Source organism: Mus caroli, unplaced genomic scaffold (genome assembly GCF_978045245.1).
Source record: "Mus caroli unplaced genomic scaffold, Mus_caroli_1 scaffold_10, whole genome shotgun sequence".
In the NCBI taxonomy this organism is placed as follows: Eukaryota; Metazoa; Chordata; class Mammalia; order Rodentia; family Muridae; genus Mus; species Mus caroli.
The window spans coordinates 14,050,840-14,074,353 of NW_028227265.1; the positions used below are offsets into that span (position 1 = coordinate 14,050,840).

A 23,514-nucleotide genomic window follows, 5' to 3' on the forward strand; every position below is an offset into this window, starting at 1 on the left:
GCAGAATAAAGTGAAAATGAGATACGAAGGATTGAGACAGAGCCACGAGATGGTTAAGTTAATCTTCAGGGGAGGGAAAACATGTCAGAGAATGTAAACCAGAACGGCCCAGCCCCGGTACAATTCTGCAGAGGGAATTAAATTCCTATGGAAAAACAAGGCTTCTGATTAGGGAAGGATTTGACTGCATAGAAAAATCTGGAACATTGGTCTATTAAAAATACTTGTAAAACCAGGGGAATCATGTAAGAAATTAGAGAGCTAAAAGAAGTGGGGGAGCTCAGGCTGTTGGAAATATAGTTATTATTTCAGATGCCGGATCATATTAGCAAGACCGTAAGGAAGAGAAAATTGCTTTGAATTCTGTAAAGCAACGTTTGTGATCAGGTAGCACATTTAATTCAAAGCAGCCTTCTTAACTCTTTGTAGGTAACTCTTAAAAAAAAAAGAAAGAAAGAAACAGGAAGAAGAAATCCAGGGGCTGAAGATGTAGCTAGTGGTAAAAAACTGGCCCGGCATTCATCAGGCCCTGGGTACCCTGAAGACCGCTCTTGCAGAAGACCCAAGAAACCCAGTCCCTGCATCGGGCATCTCCTAAGTGCCTGCCTGCAAGTGCAGTTACTTAGGGAGATGCAATGCTTTTGCCCTCCCGATCTGCCTCCTAAACTCACGTGTATGAACTGTCAACACACACACACACACACACACACACACACACACACACACATATATACACAATTTGAGATAGAGTAATCTTTTAAAAATCGCTATGTATCAGGAGAAATTCAGATTAGTAAAAAGTATCTATTTTCATGTCAAGCATACCAGAAACTGGAAAATAAGCAGAGAGAATCCAGGTTAGAATCTCAATGGGATCTCTCTCTCTCTCTCTCTCTCTCTCTCTCTCTCTCTCTCTCTCTCTCTCTCTCTTTCTCTCTCTCTCTCTCTCTCCATTACACACACACACACACACACACACACACACATTTAAAATGGGAAGCAAAGACAAAAATACTGGAGAAAGATGTCCTATGCCGACATGCTAAGCATATTTAGAAAGAAACAAAATGAATGGAATTTGGGCTCATTCTAGGATGTTATGGGCAGTGGTTATTTTCAAAGCAAAATTGTTGGATAATTCATATTGGTTTGTGTGTGCTGGGACAGTCTCTTCAGCTTCCATTTTTTTAACTTTCTTTTTATTTATTGGATATTTTGTTTATTTACATTTTAAACCCTTTCCCAGGTTCCCATCTGGAAACCCCCTCCCCCTGCTTCTATGAGGGTGATTCCCTACCCACCCACCCACTCCAGCCTTCCCACCCTGACATTCCCCTACACTGGGGCATCAAACCCCCTCAGGCCCAAGGGCCTCTCCTCCCACTGATGTCCAACAAGACCATCCTCTGCCACATAAGGAGCTGGAGCCATGGGTCCCTCCATGTGTACTCTTTGGTTGGTGGTCCAGTCCCTGGGAGCTCTGGATGGTCTGGTTGGTTGGTGTTGTTGTTCTTCCTATAGGGGTGCAAACCCCTTCATCTTTTAATGAAAATGTTTTGACATGAACTCAAATGGAAATTAGTGAAGTCACATATGATTAATTTCTTCTTCCTTCCTTCCTTCCTTCCTTCCTTCCTTCCTTCCTTCCTTCCTTTCTTTCTTTCTTTCTTTCTTTCTTTCTTTCTTTCTTTCTTTCTTTCTTTCTTTCTTTCTTTCTACCAACCAAGCCTTCTGGGAAGGTGTCCTTGTCTAGCTGCAGCTAGTAAGAGCTGAGTGACCATGGGTGGCAGTCTGCAAATGTCCTCACCCTGCTCCATGGCATGTCTAGTGAGAAAGCAGTGCCTCAGGAACATACACAAAGAGTGTTCAAATTACCGGGACAAAAATCCTTTTCTCTCCTCCCCTATGCATGATCTCCAAGGGCCCCATTTCAGGGATCACCAAGAGGAAGCTGTACTGAAGCATTCAGTTGTGGGGTGCCTATGATGCAGGGAAATGAAGGGTTTCCCTGATGCACCTACAGAACCCCTGGGATGGGAACAAAGACATTAGGTGGGATGTCTTTGTAGAGGAGGATTAACACCCAGCAGAACGAAATCCCAAACCTGCTTCAGTTATTTTTCTGTCGACAGGTCATTCAGTTTCAGGGGTTTTACATTCTTAAACTGTTCTCCTTCTGACCTGCAGCTTGAGACCCCTGGATCTCTACCACCTTGGGGCTCTTGGATGGACTCAACCCTCTTTTGCTTTTCTTCTTAGTCCTCAGCACAGGTGAAATATCCTCACCGTAGTGAGGTCTTCCCTAGAGCACCTGCTCTAAGAGCCCCTTCCCCGTCTTGGCTTCCACACCACAACACCCAGTTTTGTCTTCTTCACAATGTTTATTACAAACTCATGCTGTCTTGTTTCTCTGTTGCTTTTGTTTTCTTTGTCATACGACTACAATATGTGAGGTCCATTAGACCAAGGCTTTTCTGAGAGCCTAAGAAGGTGGGCAAAAATTATTGAAAGGTGAATGGAAAGCTGCTGGGAAAGGTGGGTAGCTTTTTCCATCTCTGGATGAATAGATGGATAGATGAATAATGGAAGGACAGATAGATGAATTATGGATGGATGGATGATGGATGGATGGATGAATGGATGGATGGGTGGATGAATGGATAGATGGATGGATTGTTGAATGGGCAGCTGGATGGCTGACACATGGAGGTATACAGACTGAATTATAGATGGGTGGGTGGATGGATGGATGGATGAAGAACAGAAGGAGGGATGGACAGATGGATTGATAATGGGTGAATGATTGGATACATGGATGGATAGAGAGCTAGGTGGCTGGATTAATGCATGGATGGGCTGGTAGATGGACACAAAGAATTTCCAATTAGGGTAACTTCATTCTGGAACATTTTTCTTGGGTAAAGATCAGACACTAAATTCTTGAACTCATACCCTTTCATGCAAGAGGGAGTTTATCAGAGTGCCCGAGGGAAGCAACTACATTTCAACAGGACAGAACGGCCATCTGCCTTAATAGACTTATTTTCATTCCCTAGATAGCATTGCTGTATCTGTTTCTGGCCTTGAATGTCGATTCAGTGTCTCCAAGTCAATGTTTCTCTATAATTTTCCCTCACTCACATCTGACAAGAGAACCGGGATCCTTCCATGCCACTCCATGCCCTACAGCCTCTAGATTAGCCACTCCCATAATGATCTTCATCAAACAAACAGGAGAAGCATCCTGTGCTACCATGGATGGTCTATTTAAGATGATGATTTTGGAGACTGAGCAGATGGCTCACTGAATAAAATATTACTGTGCAGGCATGAGGACTTGAGTTCAGATATCAAACTCCTAGTGTGGTGCTTTGGATGGGAGAGGCAGAGAGAGGAAATCCCTGGGCTTTCAGCCCAGTCAGTCTAGTCAAATTTTGAGTTACTCTATGCAGATTTATGCTAAACCCTGGGGATTTAAGCAATACTGATTTTCTTCTTTTCTGAGGGTCTGATCTTTTTGAGAGGGATTGCCACTGTTTTCAAGATGGCAAGGGCTATGGAATGTCCAGAGAGCAGTATTCTAGAATGGTGAGCAATGCCAGTCATTAGGAAGTCAGGACTGAGGGACAGTCCTATTGGCTATACAACAGATCAAGGAAATTAATGTGGAGAAGCACTGGATGCAGCCTTTCAGGAGCTTCTCAGCCTGTTAAAGCTTCTTTTATGTCCCTTCTTCATGTCAGTTGCCTCAGGAGACTCTCAGAAGAGTGAGGCCCAGGAAAGGTCCTCACAGAAATCATTGGCGGACTGATAAAGGCAGTCAGGTCAAAACCTGAGAAATCTGGAAGCACAAATCAGGTCAAGTCTATTCCACAATTGGGAGGAAACACCCTAAAGGTTAAATGGCAACAGAAACCAGGTCAGTGAAGAAAGCAAAAGTGACCCCTTATAGTTTACCAAGATGGGACACTCATGTTACCTTGGGCTGAACTTGTCCTGAGGGCAGTTTGACCTACAGGGAACTGTGTTTGATGATGTCTACAAAGAGGTTGTCTCTACAGGGCATGGTGTTGCTGTTGGCAACCAAGAGGTCCTTGGCCAAACAAAGAAGGAAGGACCCAGCCTTGAGTTGGTAGTACTGAGTCTTAGGGATGCCAAATATATGTGAACGTTTTAAAAGGGAACCTTTCTCATGAGTGGCCTCCAAATCAGACCTCACCTACTTGAAGCTTCCAGGTCCCCATAGTCTCAAGCTCAAGAGATCCACCCCCAAGCTTAAATACTTTTGAGAAGCAAGAGAGAAAAATGGGGAAAATATTCAACCTGCCATTTCCAGCAGCTATTTGCCAAGCAGTACACTTATTAGCCAATTACAGAAGAGATTTACTGACTGGAATTACATGTTCATTTCTGTGGGGCCCAAACTGTTTTCCTCCCCAGCCACCAGCAAACTCCATGAGGTTTTAATGTGACCGAAGAGCAAGTCAGCTAATAGAGTCGGGTGTTAATGGGCGACCAGGATTTATTCTTTAATTGTTCCTGTGGATCCCAATTCTAGGGAGGTATTTGTCTTGGTACCCAGGCACCAACCGTGAGCTACTACACACAGGATTACAAGGGCTCTTTTTAATTATTATTTCATCTGTAATTATAGGCAAGTCCCTGTTATTATGCAGAGACTCCTGAAAACATTTTAATTGGAACCGTCATTGTCCTTTCCCCGACCGTGTCACGAGATCAGTCCCAGTGATCAAAGTCTTTCCCACCATTGAGGTAATATGAGCAGCCCGTGTTCTAAACCAACTCATAAGCATTATTTAAAATTTTGGACTTGAGAGGGTGGTTTTTTTTCCCAAAACTTATGGCCCAGTTGAAATGGGGTCAAGTAGAGCACTAAAGAATTTAATTACAAATGTCCTCTTGAGCTCTGGATGGCTGTAAAGCTTGCTAGGTTGTCCCTGGAGAGCTAAGAGTCAACGGCCCTGTGGATGGAGTATATTTCTTTTAAAGCTCATAATAAGAAGGAGCTGCGTGGGGCAGAGGTGATGGCTTAGTTATTAACATGCTTGCTATGTGAGCATGAGGACCTGGGTTCGATTCCCCAGAACCTATACAAAAAAAGCTGAATAGGACAGTGTTGTTAAATCCCAGCACCAGAGAGGCAGAAACAGGAGGATTTCTGTGGTTCTCTGGCCATCCAGATTAGCTGAATTGGTGAGCTCCAGGTTCAGAGAGATGACCTGCCTCAAAATATAAGGGGGAGAATATAATTAAATATAAAGTAAATAGAAGGTGATGGCCATCCCTAATGCCAGCACTCAGGAGGCAGAAGCAGGTGGATCTCAGTGAGTTCAAAGCCATCCTGGTCTACAGAGTGAGTTCTAGGGCAGCCAGGGCGGACACACAGAGATCCTGTGTCCATGAAACAAATACATATTCATGAGGGAAAGCAACTGAAGAAGACACATGACATCAACTTCTGACCACAGTTTGCACCCAAATACATGTATGCACACAGACCAAAAAAAAAGAAAGAAAGAAAGAAAGAAAGAAAGAAAGAAAGAAGGAAAGAAAGAAAGAAAGAAAGAAAGAAAGAAAGAAAGAAAGAAAGAAAGAAAGAAAGAAAGAAAAAAGAAAACAGAAAAGAAACTTCAGCTTTGTATATTGTCTTCTGCCTATAATTTTAGCACTTGGGAGACAGAAGCAAGGGGTTGTTGAAAGTGTTGGTCTTTGAGCATTATCAGAAAGAGGGATGGAGAATCTTCTGATGTATTGAAGGGGCCTGGATAACAAGGTAAGAAGGAATTAGAAGAGAAGACCTACTCAGGGGTAGGAAAGGAGGATGTGGGCTTCTAGTTCTACCTCAAAGGCTGGCCCAGGCAACTCCACTCATGTCCTCTGGTGTTTCAAGTCTGAACATCGGGGTAAGACTTTGGGAGATTTTTGTACATTCATGGATGTGTGGAACATGGAGAAAGATGGGGCCAACACATTCATATGACACAGACATTTACAGCAGAGGAAAGGCAGAGTTTGGTGGAACTAGAGGCAGACATGTTTGGCTGACTCTGGAAAGTCACCTGATGACTCCACTGAGTTATAGATTTTGATAGATACATAGGAGTTACCCCCCAGGGCATGCAGAAAAGAAATAATGAGGAATATGAAGCTTCAAGTGAGGGTGAAGTGGTGTGGGGTAGGGGTCGGCACAACTTGTGCACAAACATCAGTCAGAACCCCAAATGTCCACACATGTCTCTGTACCCATGTAGAGAAGAAGTCATTTTGAAGCCAGATGCTTGTCTGAAGTTCATTCCAGGTCTTCTAGCTGAGCTCCAATGGAGCCTGGAGTTTCACCAAGCTGTTGGCTCTAGGAAGCCAGGGTAGGGAATGTTGAGAAAGGCTATCTTGGGAGATGGAAGGTCTGAGCGTGTTTTGTGAGAAAGCTTGGCTGGCAGTGCAGGCTGGAGATACCCCATGCCCTTCCTTCTGCTCCTGGTTCTGCCACTCCGTTTTCAGATGGGTAAAACACTAACAAGCATCGCATCTCTTGGAGCTAGTAATGCAGTTATCATACTCCCGTGGGTGTGATAACTCCATTTTTTTTTTAGACACAGGGTCTCATATAGGTAGCCTAGGCTGGCTTCAAAGTTACTATGTAGCCGAGGATGGTTTTGAACTCCTGAGCCTCCTATCTACCTGATCCATCTTTTCAGTGCTAGGACTATAGACACATAGCAGCATTCCTAGTTCATGACGTGATGGGGAATCATGCTAGGCAATGAAGCTCTCTTACATGCTCAACACTCGTCAGGAAGCAGGCCTTTCCCTCAGGGCATCAGCAGTCCAAGGAAGATAAGTGCACCCTAGAGGAAACTCAAACCAGAGCCTGAAGCCAACTCCATCTGGACCAGTTGACACTAAGTCATTTACAAGCTAAAATGACCATCACTGTCTTCACAATTTCTAATATGATCGCTAGCCTAACAATCAGGGATCTGGGTGCTTAGCCTAAAATACCCAAGACAGAAGTGAAGAATCGCCATGCATTATTGAGAGCCCTTGTGTCTTTCATCCCCTAAACCCATGAACACTTTTATTCAAAGGAGAAGCAGCTTGATGCGGTGAATCAAGCCTTCCAGTTAGAATAGCTGTCCTTGCAGGGGTCAACCCAAGGCTCATTTTCTTTGTAAATTAGTTTGTGACTTTCCCTTGAATTGATATCTCCATTGTTCATACACCCTCTAGAAAAAGCAAACGTGTAAGCAGACATCTTTGTTTTGAGGATTATCGGAGGCAAGCCAAAGGCTTCTCATATAACATGTGTATTGGTTAGATTTAGCTGTGTATCGGACCACCTCAAAAGGCAATACTGCTTTCAGCCCTTGTTATAATGGCTCATCCCTCTGCCTGTCGAATGAGTGTCAACCGGTCCAGATGGAGTTGGCTTCAGGCTCTGGTTTGAGTTTCCTCTAGGGTGTACTTATCTTCCTTGGACTAATGATGCCCTGAGGGAAGGGCCTGTTTCCTGATGAGTGCTGGACAGGTAAGAGAACATATCTATCAAGGTTCTTGCTCCTCTGTCTGCTCTTATCCCACTGCTCATTAAGTTTCAAGCCAAGATCATAAAGAGAATGGGGTTGATGAATGATCCTACCCATATGTGTCCGAACTGGCTTGGGCACAGGGTAGCATTGGTGGCTGATGGCCTTGGAAGCTGGTTCTTTGTTGGGTGATCCAAAGCTGGGAGCCACCAGCCCTGTTTCATGATAGGAGAAGGGGAATTCCTTCTTCTAGCCATCTTTGCAAGCCTGGGGGTGGGGGGAACCTCAGTTGGTGGCCCCTTCTTGGGGAACATCTTCGAGCAGAGTTGGAAGCTGGGATTTATAGACAACTCTAACTCCCGTTTGAAAACTAAATGCACACTAACAGTAATTAAAGCATGTTGGTTCATGAATAATACACTATTTTACAACTATTTGCAGGGTGTAATGAGACATGGTAACAAACTGACAACGAACCCTCCATTGTGTGATTGCTAACTGTTTTATAAGATATTGAATATATTCATTTATTTTATTATCACGCATATTATCAAGCTAGTCTTTTTTTTAATAAATTAATTCTCCAGACATCTGTCTCTAGGGTCTTTGTTTGTAATCTGGCCGAGGGCAAAAAGGAAATTAGTTGGGTGGCCTGTGGTGAAGCAACAATGCCTGGTAGCTTACAAATAAGTCTCACAAATGACGGTCCCTGGAGAAAGTGCTGTGTGTGTGGCTTTCAAGTGTGAAGAGATGTGTTGCCTTCAGCCAAGGTCAGGGGTAAACAGCCACTGTCAACAACAAAATGATGTTTGTGAGTGAAGGAACTGATGGGGCAGGGGTCGGGTAGGTCTGTGATGTGTGTGTGTGTGTATGTGTGTGTGTGTGTGTGTGTGTGTGTGTGTGCAGGTATGTGGATGTAGGCGTGTGCACGTGTGCACGTGTCTGTGTGTGTGTGTGTGTGTGTAGTGTGTGTGTGTGTGTGTGTGTGTGTGTGCGCGTGTGCATGTGCATGGGCAAGCCAGGCAGCAAGCTCAGGTGTCAGTCCTCAGACATCATGTCATTATTTTGTGAAACCGAGTCTCTCGCTTGTCTGGGCCTCTCTCCGAATGCTAGGCTGGCTGGTCAGTACACCCTTCAAGGATCCCCCTGTCTCCATCTCCCTGGTGCTGGGGTGACAAGCACATGCTATCACACTCATCCCTTTTAAAGCATGGGTTCTGAGGATCCTACTCATGCCCTCATGCCTGCAAGGCAATCGTTTCACCAACTTAGCCATCCCCCATGCTGTGGGATGCTCATCTTAAAATGCTTAATGAATGCAGAATTTGTAGCTTGATCATATTCCATTTTATATATGTAGGTCTAAAGCCACGTATATAGCTATCAAATGCCAATGTGCTTCCAGTGGGGACCCTCCTTGTCTTTCCAGCCCCTCTGAGTGAGGTACGGATAGGACAGAAGAGCTCTTGGATCCATTATGGGGATATTTTTATTTCTATGCCTATCCACTTCCCTTACTGTTAAAACTGAGTTCTTAGTGAGACTTCTTCCTAGTTTATATCTGATAATTAATTAGCACACACACACACACACACACACACACACACACACACACACACAGAGAGAGAGAGAGAGAGAGAGAGAGAGAGAGAGAGAGAGAGAGCTCTCATCCAGTTTTACCCAAGGAACCAGATCAGAATATCAACATGGAGACCTTTCCCTTCCTTCAACCTTGCCCCGCTAATCCAATGACCAACAAAGGCTTAGCTTTCCAAATGTCAGTACCTTGCCCCAGAAGAACTCATTGGCAAAGAATGGGCAAGCTACAGATTTGAGCTGTTGACTTCCTGATTTTTCACTGAGGTGTTCTCAGTGCCTGGGATGTTCCTGTTGTCATGCCCCGCTATTCCCTTCATCCCCTCTCACTAGAGGCAAGACTAATGTGCCTGGAGAGGAAAATGACATTCCTCACTTCAGTTTGCTTTTCAGTGAATTTTTTAAAATCAATATTTGAGTGCTCAGCCAGTAAAGTGCTTAGCATGCAAACGAGAGGGCCTGAGTCTGATCTTCAGATCCCACATAAAAGAGTCAGGCAGACACGATGGTACACACGTGTAATCCCAAGGCTGGTGAAGTGGCGATAGGTGGATCCCTGAGGCTCACTGGATCACCAGCCTAGCTTAGGGAGCCCAGATTCATGAGAAACCCTGTCTCAAAACAACAAGCCCAGGGGCTGGAAGGATGGCCCAATGGTTAAGAGTACTTGCTGCTCTCCTGGGAAACATGCACTTAGTTCCCAGAACCCATGCAGGGCAGCTCACAACCACCTCCAATTCCAGCTCCAGGGACCTAATGCCCTCTCCTGGAGGCTGGTGACACAAATATACATGGCATATACTTATACTGACACATATGCATACATATAAAGTTTTTTAAAAATTAAAGTAAAAGCTTTAAGAAAACCAGGTACATGGCAACCAAGAAACACCTGAGATTGGTTGTGCATGAAAGTTGAAATATAATATGAGAAATCTGAGCTAGGATATTTGTCTTGGAAAGAAATCTCCAAGGACAGAAAATGGTCTTCAGAGTGAATTTATGAGAACTACTTATATATACATTATGGATATGTGTGTGTGGGGGGGTGCATATATGTGGGTACACATGCACATGTGTATGAAGGCCAAAGGTCAAAGTTCAAAGTCCCTTTCTCAGTCACTGTTCCCTTCACTCTTTGTGAGAGGATCTCTCAATGAGCCTAGAGTTTGCAAGTTTGACTACAGGAGCTAGCCAGGAAGTCCCAGTGATCCTGTTTCTGTGCCCTCAATCCTGGGATTACAGACATTCTCTGCCATCCTTGTTTCTTTTATGTGGGCTCTGAGGAATAAGACGTGGGTCTACATTCTTGCATATCAAACATTTTACAGACAAAGCTGTCTTCCTACCTGATTTTTTTTTCAATCTTTTAAAAGAAGCTTGTGTGTGTGTGGGTGGGCATCTTCAGGTCACTTGGGCACAAGAAGTATCATTGTACATCCCAGCCTTCTGAGCTGTAGAATAGGATCCGACCTGTGATTATCTCCCCCTGTAATGTGGCTTCTTGGAATCACAGAATTCCTGCAAGTCAACAGTCTTGCTCACTTGGCTCAAGACCACCCAGCCAGGTGAGTCAGAGTCCAGGCTGACTTCCCATCAGCAGGCCGCACATCCTGTGAGCTATCTCTGGCTTTTTGTGAGAACCACCATAGGAGATATCCACCTTAACTAGGCCAAGGACAGAAGTCAAGGCCACAGAACATAATTCTTGCCTTCATAATCTCCTGCATGTAATCTTCAGGAAAACTCTTTGAAATTCAATTCCAAAAAAGTAACTAAACAAAAACTAAGGCTGGCTCTCCAAGTGAGAATTTGCCTACAAGTTCCTCAAACATGAATATGTCTACTGGGTATTTACAAGATTGTTGGCTAAATGCTCACAGGTGCCCTGAGTGACTGATACTCACCTCTTAAGAATGGAGGATTCAGTGTAGTGTTTTTAATAATGTTTTTCTGTGAGCACTATTCTGTAAATTGATATGGCTTCCTTTTAATTGGATGGTGGGGCTGCATGCTTAATGCTGCATGCAAAAGGTCTATAAAAATGAAGTTAAAATAATGCGCGGACTACTGTCAATTCCCAGTTGCAGAAATCAGGTTGTTCTAGACAAAAGCAAATATAGGAACCCTATCACTACTCTGTCAAGATTAAACTGAGCATCTTTCATTCTGAAATGGAGACAAGGAATTCTAGTGCTGATTTTCCCTAGACCCGCTGCAGACTACCATTGCCCTTGACGGTTAGATCAACTGTCCCACATCTGGAGCTGGAGGGTGATGCCTGCTTGTGTCTGCCATATCCTCCCTCCCCTCTCCACAGATGAATGGAGGTAACACTGCACAGCCTACATGCTGCACACCATTAGCCCTCCCTCACTGCCCAGCGCAGAACGGGCCCCAGTCTTCAGGCTGTTCATAATATTCTGACACTTTTATAGCTCCCCTGCTCTCTGCCAGGGCTGGCAGTTCCCTCAACACGCAGAGCAAATTCCACAGACAATAGAAAGACAGCTCTCACTGCAGAGGAAGGGTCAGGCAGCTCTTTAACAGGCCATCAAAGAGACACCCTGCAAAACGCCTGCCTTCCAGATGACTAGTGGGCGCCCACAAGACCGTCCTCTGACAACTGAGTTATTGCTTATTTTGTGGCCACACTAAAACCTGTTGCAAGGGAGACAGAACAGCCCATTCTGATCTGGAGATATAAGTGTAAAGAGAAAATGGTCTGACATCTGTCATGGCCATGATGTCTAAGGACAAAATTTTTTACTCTTGGTGTTATCTTGTCTTTTTCTTCTTTCTTTCTTTCTTTCTTTCTTTCTTTCTTTCTTTCTTTCTTTCTTTCTTTCTTTCTTTCTCTCTCTCTCTCTCTCTCTCTCTCTCTCTCTCTCTCTCTCTCTCTCTCTCCTTCCTTCCTTCCTTTCCTCTTTTTTTCTTCCTTTCTTCTTTAAATTTCTCCTTTGATAATTTCACTCATGCACTTAGCACACTGACCACTATCACCCACTACTTTTTCCCATTTCCCTCTTTCCCCTGTCTACCCTCCTACTCCCTACAGGATCTCTTTCTCATGTTCCTGTCTATTTGCTATGTATGTAATCCACTGAGTTTAACTAGGGTTGTCAGTTTAACCGTGAGTTTGCCTCCTAGTGGAATTAGCATAAATACAAAAAAAAACACCCAATGTTCTTTCTCTCCCCAGAATTTATCAATAGCCAATAGTTCATTAATAAGGTACAGCTTTGCGAGCCCCTCCCTGTTCCTTGTTGGACATCACAAAGGGCCAGCCTTGTGTAGTCTCAAGGTTGGCAGCTGCAGCATTTTGAAGTTATGATCATAATGGCTAGAACTGAATCTAGAAGGAGTTCACAGCCCTTCAGTCTGTCTGCCTGCTCTTATACACTTCCAGTCTCTTCTTCAGTGATGTTCCCTGAGCTTTAGAAGGGATGAGATAAATGCCTCATTTGTGTTGAGCCCTCCATTCTCACGTATTCCAAGCATCTTGGGCACCCCCCTTCACTGCACAAAGAGGCTTCTCTGACTGAGGCTGAGAGTAGCTTTTGCCTGTGGGTATAAACAGAGATTTAGTTAAGCAGGAGTCCATTTCTGACTTGGGTTTATGAACTCCACAGGCATGGGCTGTTAAGCAGGCTTTATGGTACCAGACATGAGTCCCTTCCTATGGAGAGAAATCAAAGAGTGGTTGGTTACCTCCACACCCTCTGTGCCACCATTGCACAGATGAGCACATTTTGCCCAGCAGGTTGGCTTTATGGTTCCTGGGGTGAAGTGACTGATGTTTTATCACCTCAAGCAGTACGCACAGGAAGCTTCTAGCTTGATCCCAGCTTGCTTTCTCTACATCTTGCAACTAGCCATGGGGTACGTGCTGTCATGGAGAAGGTTGGTTTAGAGGCTCCATTACTTTGGAACTTGCCATGATTACTCATATTTCCACTGTAGACTGTGTACCCTGTTTGGCTCTAGTCACCTCCAGCAGAATTTAAACAGCTCTGGAAATGTTCTAAGCCCAAAGCAATTCCAATTGTCAGATTCGGAGGAGGATGCTGCTATCTGCTCAGAATTTTTCTTCACTCAAAAATTCTATCAGCATTGCTGGATTTTTTTTTTTTTCTTTTTGCGATGTGAGCAAGTTGGTGAGCAGGCATATTCACCCACAAGTGCTTTCACGACTGGAGACCAGAGTTTAATATAGGGTTCCCCTGCCTCTCTTGCTCTCTGCCCTACTTTTGGAAAGAGGGTCTCTCGGTGACCCTGCAGTTGCGATTTCATCTTAGACTAACTGTTCAATGAGCCCAGAGGATCATCTTGCCTATGTTCTCCCTGTTCTGGGGCTACAGACATATGTCCCCACACCAGGCTTTTATATGCACACTGAAGACCTGCGTGCGCTTAGGGTTCCAGGCTTGTACTTCACCCACTCAACTTTCTCCCCAGCTCCTGTCAGTCATTGCCCTCTCTAATGACCTCATTCACGGTTCGCTGAGGAGTACTCTGTCTGATGAGTCTGAGGTTTGCCCTCGGACTCTGTTGTTTAGAAACTTCCCACGTGTAGAGATGAGATGGAGAAAAGAACTCAGGGTCTGGGCTTATCATTGAACACACATTGAGCAGGCAGTCACCACACACAGCGTTGGAAGGGGCTCGTCATACATGCACACAGCAGAGTTTGCTGAAGTCGTTTGTAAATGTTCAAGGTTAACAGGAATGCCACCGAGGAAGAGAGGCAAGGAGTTGAAGAAATAGACTATGCTAGAATAGACTATGCTAGATAACCTTGGTAGAAAGTCAAACTCTAGTGAGGAGAGCACCTTTTAAATATCCCCTGGATGAAGCAACACAAGGTGCTGCCTTGTATACAAAGCTCCGGAAGGAATTATAGGTAACTCTGCTTGGTTCCTTTTTTTTTTTTAATGAAATGATAATTATCCTCCTGATTTTGTTTTTGAGAAACATTTTTCTTCATACTTAAATCTTCCACTTGGTTCCTATAAACCTTAAAAAAAAAAATTCTGTTAGTACCTGAGCTCAGAGATCTTTCTAGAAAATCAGTTTTGATCCCAGTCAGCTCAGAGCCTGGCTGTAAGCCTCCACGACACAGGCAGGTCGTGTGACTGCTGAAGTGTTTTCTCCTCCCTACGACTCTTACTCTTTTGAAAAGCCACAGAGCTGAAACTCAGGTTGCACGAAACGTGGGAACTAGGTCTCAGAACAAATCAAAACCATCCACCTCATTTCTGTCCGGCGGAGAGAACCACTTGCACTCCCGTCTTTCCCTCGTTGAATCATCTCCACGTGTAGATGGATGGATGGATGTGGCGGGGGAGGTGACTCCCGGGGTGACATGCTTGCTAGGCAAGCTTGAGGAGCTGAGTTTGGAACTACAGCAAATGAGCAAATCTAGCCATGGGGGAATGGAGACAGGTGGCTCCCTCATAGGGCTCCCGGACCAGCAGCCTTGCTAAAACTGTGAGCTCCAGACAGTGAAAAGCCCTGTCCAAAAAAAAAAAAAAAAAAAAAAAAAAAGAACCGAGATCATAGAGGAAGACGCTCAAAGTCAACCTCTGGCTTACACACACACACACACACACACACACACACACACACACCACACACATACAGCACACACGCACACACGCACACACACAGAGCACACAAATAATTAAAAAATGTTTAAGTGGGTGCACAGATACCTAACAGCATCCTAATTTAGATTGTTACCAGCGGTTTGTAAGTATTACTAAATCGACCCTATTCCTGCTATGGCATTATCACCCTGTACTTGAACGGCGTGTCTTCCAACTCTAACATGTCAGAGGAGCCCACGTTTCCCTATTACTATCACTGTTATTGCTCCAAGAGGCATATTTCCATCTGTGCCTGGGGGATGCGACTGCTGCTGCTGCTTACAATTAGGTACCTGAACCCAGTGGCCTCTGCTCAAAAGACTTGAGGATGAATACAGTTGAACTGTTTAGTTTCTTGTGTGTGTGCGTGCATGTGTGTGTGTGTGTGTGTGTGAGAGAGAGAGAGAGAGAGAGTGTGTGTGTGTGTGTGTGTGTGTGTGTAAACCAGCTGTGGCTCATGTGTGGAGGTTATAAGACAATTTGTAGTTTTCTTCTTCTAAACCAGTGATCCTGGGTGGGGATGGAGTAGAAGTACGTGTGTGCACACGCATGCACACACACACACACACACACACGAGCGTGCACACGCATACCACAGCCACTTTCATACTTAGCGACTGCCCAGGCTTCCAGAATGACCCTGTTTTAGGATTTATACATAGAAGCTGAGTTTCTGGGCAAGGGTATCGGTACTGTTTTGTATGTGCATTTTCATATGTGTGTAGGCATGTGACTGCAGGTCATAGGGCAATGTCCAGTGTCCTCTTTGATCATGCTCTATGGTATTTTTTTCTGAGATAAGGTCTCTTATTGCTTTGGGGCTTACCAACTTGATTCAGCTCAGGTAGTCATTAAGTCCCAGGCCTCCCTACTACCCCTGAGCCCCCATCTGTCTTCACTTCTCCCAAGTACCAGATTACAAGCAAATGCATGCCTTGCTTTTTAAAACATGCATTCTGGGGTTCAAGCTCAGTCTTCACGCATATGCACCATGCACTTTACAGACTAACCGTCTCCCGCACCCTGATTTGCCCTATCCGTGATGATCGGTGCGGTTTTATTGGTTATTTTGTTCTCAACAACAGCTCTTCGTCTCTATTGCCACTGTTGAATGCGAACACGATATACACAGATGCGTTTGTGTTAGAAAATTCTCGGCAGCAAGCATGGAGACACATCTGAATGTTTTAGCTACTTATCTGGGGAAGCTCTCTCCAGCCTCCCAAAATGAATTTGAAGGCAGTCATGAAAGCTGCAAAAAAAGCTAAGCACTTCATCTTAAAGGCCCTCCAATCTAGGCCAGCCCAGGTAGAAGTCCCCGGAACTGACTCTGAAAGGAGGGAGCAAGGAGGGAAGGGCTGTCTCAGCATACCAGGCAGACTCCCAACCAAGTCCCAGGGCTGCCAGGAAAGCCTTCAGCCTCTCCCCAGAGCTTCTTACACAGCAGAACAGAGAGCACCAGGCTGCGGCCGGCGGTCCGGCTGACCCAAACTTCAGCTGGCGCCTTTCCGTTTTCTGCATTCAGCCGGTTTTTATTTCCGCTGATGCAGGGTTCCTGTACTTCCCTGCCTTGAGTCCAGGTGGATGGAGCATTCTTACCCAGGAACTTTCCCGGCATCCCTTCCCAAGGCTCATGCTGCGAAGTGCCAGGCAGGCAGGTCAACTGAGGAAAAGAAGCCCATCAAGAGCTAGCCCCCCTGACTGCAAAGCATCTGTGAGCCCGCCCCCACACGGCCCCTATGCACAGTAGCCGGGGTGGGGGTGAAGCCAGCCAAGGGGGCAGTTCGAGACAAGTCTTTTGTCTGTAGCTACTAAGACCCAGAAAGTGTTCTGTACTGTTTGGGTACTTTCTGCCTTCTTGGTACTTTAAGAAAAGCATCCACCTCTCTCAAGAGCCTTAGGTAAATGTATTTACCCAATCTATTTCTAAAACAAAACCTTGGTGGGGAGAGATCTTGACTCCAATAACAACAGCAACAACAACAAGTCATAAATTAAGGCATCTATCTATCTATCTATCTATCTATCTATCTATCTATCTATCATCTATCTATCTATCATCTCTTTACGGAATATAAGATCACCAAGACACTGAAAGATATAAAAGGAATTTATTTTGAAATTTATACGCTTATGGAGGAAACAAGACACAAACAAATTGGAGAATACATTTGCAAGATAGAAGAAAATATATCAGAATGTTTCAACCGGTTGTTGTGAGGCAAGAGTGGTCGTGTGTATTTTCTTGATCCCCCACCCCCACCCCCCGCAAGCTGAACCGCAAAGCACGAAGTTGAGTTCTCTCAGCAAAGCAGAAATGCATGTTGTTTCAACAATCATTTTTAAGATCGATGTTCTTTCAATAGGACTTTTTTTTTTTTTTGGTTGGTTGGTTGGTTGGTTGGGTTTTTTTCGAGACAGGGTTTCTCTGTATAGCCCTGGCTGTCCTGGAACTAACTTTGTAGACCAGGCTGGCCTCGAACTCAGAAATTCGACTGCCTCTGCCTCCCGAGTACTGGGATTAAAGGCGTGCGCCACCACGCCCAGCTCAATAGGACTTCTTAACTGAACCAATTACATAAATCTCATTCAAAGAATGTAAAGGAGAAAACATGTGCAGGCAAATCCTTTTTTACAACACGTATGGAAACAGGATGGTGTGTTGTATACGTGTGATGTATGCACACACATGACCCTTAAGTGGTAGGCCAGAATGCTGAGTGTCTTGATCTATGACTCTCTGCTTTATTTCCTTGTGCTCTGAGTCTGTCCATCTCTGACCCAATTCCCTGGGCACACATTTCCACAGAGTACGTCACTGTACCTGAACCTGAACTGGGATCTGGAAAGCCGCAGCAGTCCTCTATCTTGGGTGCCAAGAACACTTGAGGTTATAGGCATTTGTGGCTACGCATTATTGTTTTGCCTGGGTGGTTGGGATTTGAACTAAGGGACTCAGGCTTGTACTGAAAACACTCTCACCTGCTGAGCCATCTCGCTAGTCTTCTCGGGTTAAGACTTAAGGAACTCTTTTTAAATGTTTGATAGAGCTCTAGAAGTAGAAAATAAAGCTCGGGAGATGTGGTGCAGAGGAGGGACAAGACAATGCCCAAATGCTGTGTGCCCAGGGAATTGGGTCAGAGACGGACAGAGTCAGAGCACAAGGTCGCACCAGAAGCCATGGCCTCAGGCCCCATAGCTTCCTTTCTGATGAAAAGAAGAATCACACTGACACTGGTAGTGGGAGATGAGCCTCCACACAGGCAGCTTTGCAAGTAAGCTGTTGGGAGAACACACTCAAGCTTGGGAAATGAAACCCGGTGAAACTGGGCCTTCTTCATTAGGATGACCAATATCCAATGAGACACAAAGCCAGATCCCAGGAAACACCGGGGGATAAGAGACAGGACCTCGCTCTCTCTCTCCTCTGTGAGTGAGAGGCAGAGAGTGGCTCTCTGCATATTCATATTTCATCCATTCAAAGTAGCTTTGCTTCCTTGTTCGAAGATGTGTCGGGAGATGGCCCCATAAACACTACAGCAAGAAAATAGACAATCTCTCTGATTGGTACAACATAAATGGCATTTAACAAATGCAGACAGTTTGTCAGCTATCAAGATGTGGCCCTCTGGGGACCGCCATCTAGTGCTGTGAGCACAGGAGCCAATGGGAAGCAAAGGCATCTATGGCATTCATTTTGGTCTGGGTTCTAGACTCAGATGAGGTCACTGCCCTGCTGTGCTGATGATCAGAAAGGAAGAGAGACAAGATGCTCTTTGAATACCTGGTAAAAAAAAAATGGGGCACTTTCCCACCCAAATCCTCTCTGCATACACTCACTCTGAATTTCCATGCTAATTAAAATTTCCAACTCTACCCTGCGGGAGGGAAAAGGAAGGACAGATGTTTCTGCTTTAAATAAGGAGGCTGGATGCTAGGCGATAGTAGCATAAGTAGATATAGCTTGTGACAAGATGATGTTGAAATAACTTTGAAAGAGTAAATAGCACATGGCGTTGACAAGGCTGTAAACAGACACACACATGCTTCTGGTGAGCATGCCATCATTGAAACATACCAGTCCTGTGAGATTTTTTGGGGCTCCATGCAAACAGATGCTATGAATTCTTAAGAGGAACAGTCTGTATGTTTAGAGATGCTGAGACATCGGTTCTAACAGTACAAACTAGAAATTCCCTGAGTGTCCCATAGTAGAAACACAGGGCCTAGAAGGATAGCCCACCCACATGATATACTAAGTATCTATTAACATCATGGAAAGACTGGGGAAAAAATAGATGATGTTTGTGGAGGAAAAAAGAGAAGGGATACAAAATCAAACGCTTGAGCCAAAAGAAAAGACTCTAGAGGTAATATGGGAAGGGGGCATTATCTGTATTTAAATGTAGTGATGTTGCTAGGGTCCCTTTTTTCTAAGAGTTATCTTTGTTGGTGGTAGCTCATTTCATGAATTCAGTGATTCAGTTTAGCACCCAATGATCATATGGATCATATGTAATGAACTTACTTAGTGTTCTGAAGTGATTTCAGCAACGAGCTGGGGTATGTTAGGAGGCACGGAGTCAATGTACAGGGTACATAGGTGTTGTTATTTTACGGTTTGGGTTTTTTCGTGCATTTTTTTTTTAAGATAAACTTCTAAAAGTGGTGAGTATTGGTGGTGGAAATTGGCAGGCACTTTGCAATCTGAGACCTTCTGGCCTAGCACTGACCTTGACAAAGTAATCAGGCCTCCTCTTCATTGAGGTTTGAAATAAAACTGCTCATCTCCTCATTCTGAAAAAGCAAAGCCACAAGCCACAGGCTGTGACCATTGCCTCAGTTGCTTTCTGATTGAGAAGTGGCAGCAAGGTCTCTCTCAGGCACGGATGTGGAAACCAGATGCCTTTTTTTTTTTTTTGGACTTAAAGAGACAGGAACAGAGAGGAACGTGGCAGAAAATGACCAAAATGGCTCATTCTTTTCGATGGATGTATTCTATTGGCTACATCAGAATGTTGGACATTGAGTCCACCCACAGAAGAGACTTATCTATAACTGGAATAGAGTTAGGGAGGAAGGCTGTTTGGGTAGACCAGAAGCCAGTACTGCTGGGTATGAAAGTCATTGGTAAAGTTTATACCAGTCATTGACTACAGAAGGACAGCCATGTTTCAGCCTTAGGTAGAAAGAAGGTTAGCTTTCCTTTGTGTGTATCTCACTCCTTGTCTAAATGTAATGTGTAGACATTTCTGGTCTCCAGTCAGTCCATAAAAAGGGGTTGTAGTAGAAGGTACATGGGCTTGAAGGCAGACAGAGCTGCCTTTCAGTCTCGACTGCTACTCATCGGACACAGGCCATGGAGAAGGTGCTTTATCTTCAGTTTTATCCCTTGAGCAAACAATAAAAAGATGGGTATGGTTTGCCTAGACCCTTAACTAACTCAGCCAACATCCCAAGTTTCGTGGAGCTTATACTATGGGGGAAGGAAAAGGATGGTTGCTAACATGTCCAGTGCTATTTTATATTTGAAAGGAGAAACATTAAGGGGAGGGGAGGGGAGGGTCACTGTAGTGATACCATGAACAAAGTGGCCAGTTTCACACTACCTCATCTGAAACAGGTGACCTTTGAACAGAGAGCTGAAGTCAGTTGAGAGACAAATCTTTATGTGAGAAAAAATCATTTCCACAGAAGGAGCAGTAGTCAGAAAGCTCCTGAATTGGGAGTGTGTTTGGCATGTCTGAAGGATACAAGACGTCTAGAGGGTGTTCTACAAGAAAGGGAGAAAGTGCTAGAATGTAGGATGGGGTTCTAATTAGGAGAGAACAATGAGGCTGTGGGAGAAAATGTTTATGACTTGGTGCAAGGGCCGGGCAGTGGTGGCACACTCCTTTAATCCCAGCACTTGGGAGGCAGAGGCAGGCGGATTTCTGAGTTCGAGGCCAGCCTGGTCTACAGAGTGAGTTCCAGGACAGCCAAGGCTACACAGAGAAACCCTGTCTCAAAAAACAAACAAACAAACAACAACAACAACAAAAAGACTCAATGAAAGGAGAGCTGTCAGCTAGCTTTCACTGTGTAACAAATAATCCTGTGATTTGAAGGTTTAAATAAATTACAGATCTTTACTATTCGTTGTAGTTCTGTGAATGGAGGGTAGTTACTTCTCCTCTGAGATGACTCAGACGGCATGGGAGGCTGCAGCTAGGCTGTGAGGAGCTGAAACGAAATGGCCTTTCACATGACCCACCTAGAGGCAGAGGCCCAGAGATCTGTGGTATTGGCTGGCCTGAAGCTGCCATCCCAGGAGGAGGAGGAGAAACGGTGTGACATGAAAATCTCTGCCCTCACCTTCCTCCAGTTTAATGAAAGGGTCTCTGTCATGTCACAGAGGACTCTCCTGTATCTTACTTGCCTTCAATTTTGCATTTCAGAATGCAGCTTTCAGGATTCCCATATGGGGCAATGAATACATGAAAGGCCTGGTCCTTAGGACACATGGGCCACATTAATTTACTTAAAGTCATCTCCATGCTCCCTTGCCTGGAGACCATGGTGTAAGTAGACAGAGTGGGTGTTCTCACACAACTGGTAATTCCAGGAACCATCCCTCAGGTTAAGAATTAAGATAATTGAAGTGAAATTGCACCACGGTCACTCTTCTCTTCTTTCTTTCTCCCACAGAAAATATGATGCCGGCATGCTTATCCCATGAGACGACTCGGCCCACAAAGCACAAACACTAAACTCGAACTCAGAGAAGAATCACGAATGGTGTTTTCCTGGCATCTACGAGAAGCGCTTTATTTTTCCTCTACATTTCTTTTCTATAAAACAAAAGAAAAAAGAAAGAAAACAAACATACACAAAAAGAAACCAAAACAGAAAAAGATTACTGATGTGAACATTCAAACAGACGATATACACTTCAGACAACCATAGTTAAGCATGTTCTTTTATTAAGCATAGGATGGGGGAGCCAGGGGAAGCGAACTCCAGAGGACTTAGAGGCTGGGACAGTCACTAAAGAAGATGTTCTTGGAACTGTGAGTGAAGACTGGAGGGAACTACGTCCTTGCTTCCCAGCTCCAGCATATCCCATGTATCTTAAGGACACCTTGCCTCCTTCCTTGCCTGCCTAGGGAATGGTTTGCAAAATGTAAAATGTACTCGTTATAATCTCTAAAGAATTGCTTGTGTTAACTTTGGCAAGGAGGTCAGGGAACGGTGCTTCTGGGACCCACCAGCTCTGCACACCGACTCTGCGCCCCTCTGATGGCCCCTTCGCATTGGTTCTGTTGGGACTAGGTACTGAGTTTTCTCTCAAGTTGCCACACCTGCTCAGACTTGGTAGGGAAGTGTGAAACATGGCCTCCAGGATTGAACTCAGCCTGGAGAAGTGAACAATGTGTGTTTTTTTTTTCTTCCATTAACAGGAGAAGGCCAACCTTGGGTGGCAAAGGTGGCAGTGGTGGCAGCTGGGTGGGTTGAGGGGATATCAGGTTATTCTAAGGTTGATAGAAAATCACGTGTGCTTTTACAATGAGCAAGGGAACCTACATGCTAAGCATGCTTCCATTTTCAAGCAGGCCAACACCGGAAAAGCAAGCAGTCCCACGATTAACCCTGTCCTAGAAAAGGGACATCATCTCTTGAAATTCCCTGCTTCCCACTGGTTATAACCTTCTCCCATTGATTACAGCTGTTCTTATCTACTCTCATTGCCCTGCACTGGAGGTTCAGGGCACCCAGGATGATGGGGCTGACTGTGATGAGGGTCAGAGCATGGGTGGAGTTTTGCCCAACATTATGGGGTTCCAATTAGCTGGACGAACTGCCCAGTCGGTCCTGGATGAGCCTCTCGCTGAGTTCCCACAGGGCCCGGGCTGTCTCTTCACTCTGAGCCTCCTCGGATGGCAGGCAACGGCAGCAGTTGTTGAAATACATCCCTCCGAGGCCCTCCAGCTCTGGGGCGACTGCACAGTAGACAGTGGTAGCAGCTCCCTGTTGCTGTAAAGCAGAGAAGAAAGAAAAGCGATTATTTTTTTAAGAAATGAGTGACAAGGCGATGCCATTCTGGCTATCTGGAGATTAGCGGGGCCTTTCTCCATTTGGACATTGGAGGGGCCAAGGGCTGGACTCCAAGCCCAGGACTGCCGAAGTATGATGTGCGACAGCTGTGGAAAAACAAGTCCATAAACTCTGCTTGTAAAGCTGGTGTGACTTTTTACACCTCAGAGAGGAAAAGGCTTGGGAAATAAAGACGTGTTTCAAACTATCATGCCAGACGCCACTTCGGCACAGAGAAGGAGATGCCATACTCCCCAACACGCAAGACCAAATCCATCCGACCCTTTGACTTCTCAAAGCCCAATATAATTTGACACCGAGAGCTTTCTAGAACCTTCTGTCAAAAGAAACCAACAACTCTTGATTATGGCCCATCAAGTGGAAGGCTCAAGAGAGACTAGTGCCAGATCTTTCCTGTAGTCTTTGCTCAGGGTGCTTTTAGGGGGTAGGATAGGTTAACAACCTGTTGAGATATTAAAACACACACACACAGACACAGACACACAGAGTCTCACATGTCCCTATGCTGATGTGTTTATTAGTTCATCCAGAAAACACTTCTCTAAATGTCATATCTGTTCTGATTTACAACAAGATATGGCCTAAGGTGGGAGGCATGTTTCCTACCAGCCCGTTTCAAAATGCAAGTCTCT

General features: G+C 44.9%; 2 protein-coding genes across 2 annotated transcripts in view; one reads left to right on the forward strand and one right to left on the reverse strand.

Annotated features, from left to right (window-relative positions):
- Window positions 1–21,548, forward strand: part of Maf (MAF bZIP transcription factor) — a 348,691-nt gene extending 327,143 nt beyond the window's left edge. The window contains exon 3 of the mRNA XM_029480960.2: window positions 21,476–21,548. The gene's annotated coding sequence lies outside the window, so the exon portion shown is untranslated. The remainder of the gene's footprint in view (window positions 1–21,475) is intronic.
- A 184-nt stretch (window positions 21,549–21,732) lies between these two features.
- Window positions 21,733–23,514, reverse strand: part of Wwox (WW domain containing oxidoreductase) — a 922,964-nt gene continuing 921,182 nt past the window's right edge. Inside the window, exon 9 of the mRNA XM_021170653.2 lies at window positions 21,733–22,801. Within this exon, the coding sequence (XP_021026312.1) occupies window positions 22,613–22,801 (189 nt within the window). The 3' untranslated portion in view covers window positions 21,733–22,612. The remainder of the gene's footprint in view (window positions 22,802–23,514) is intronic.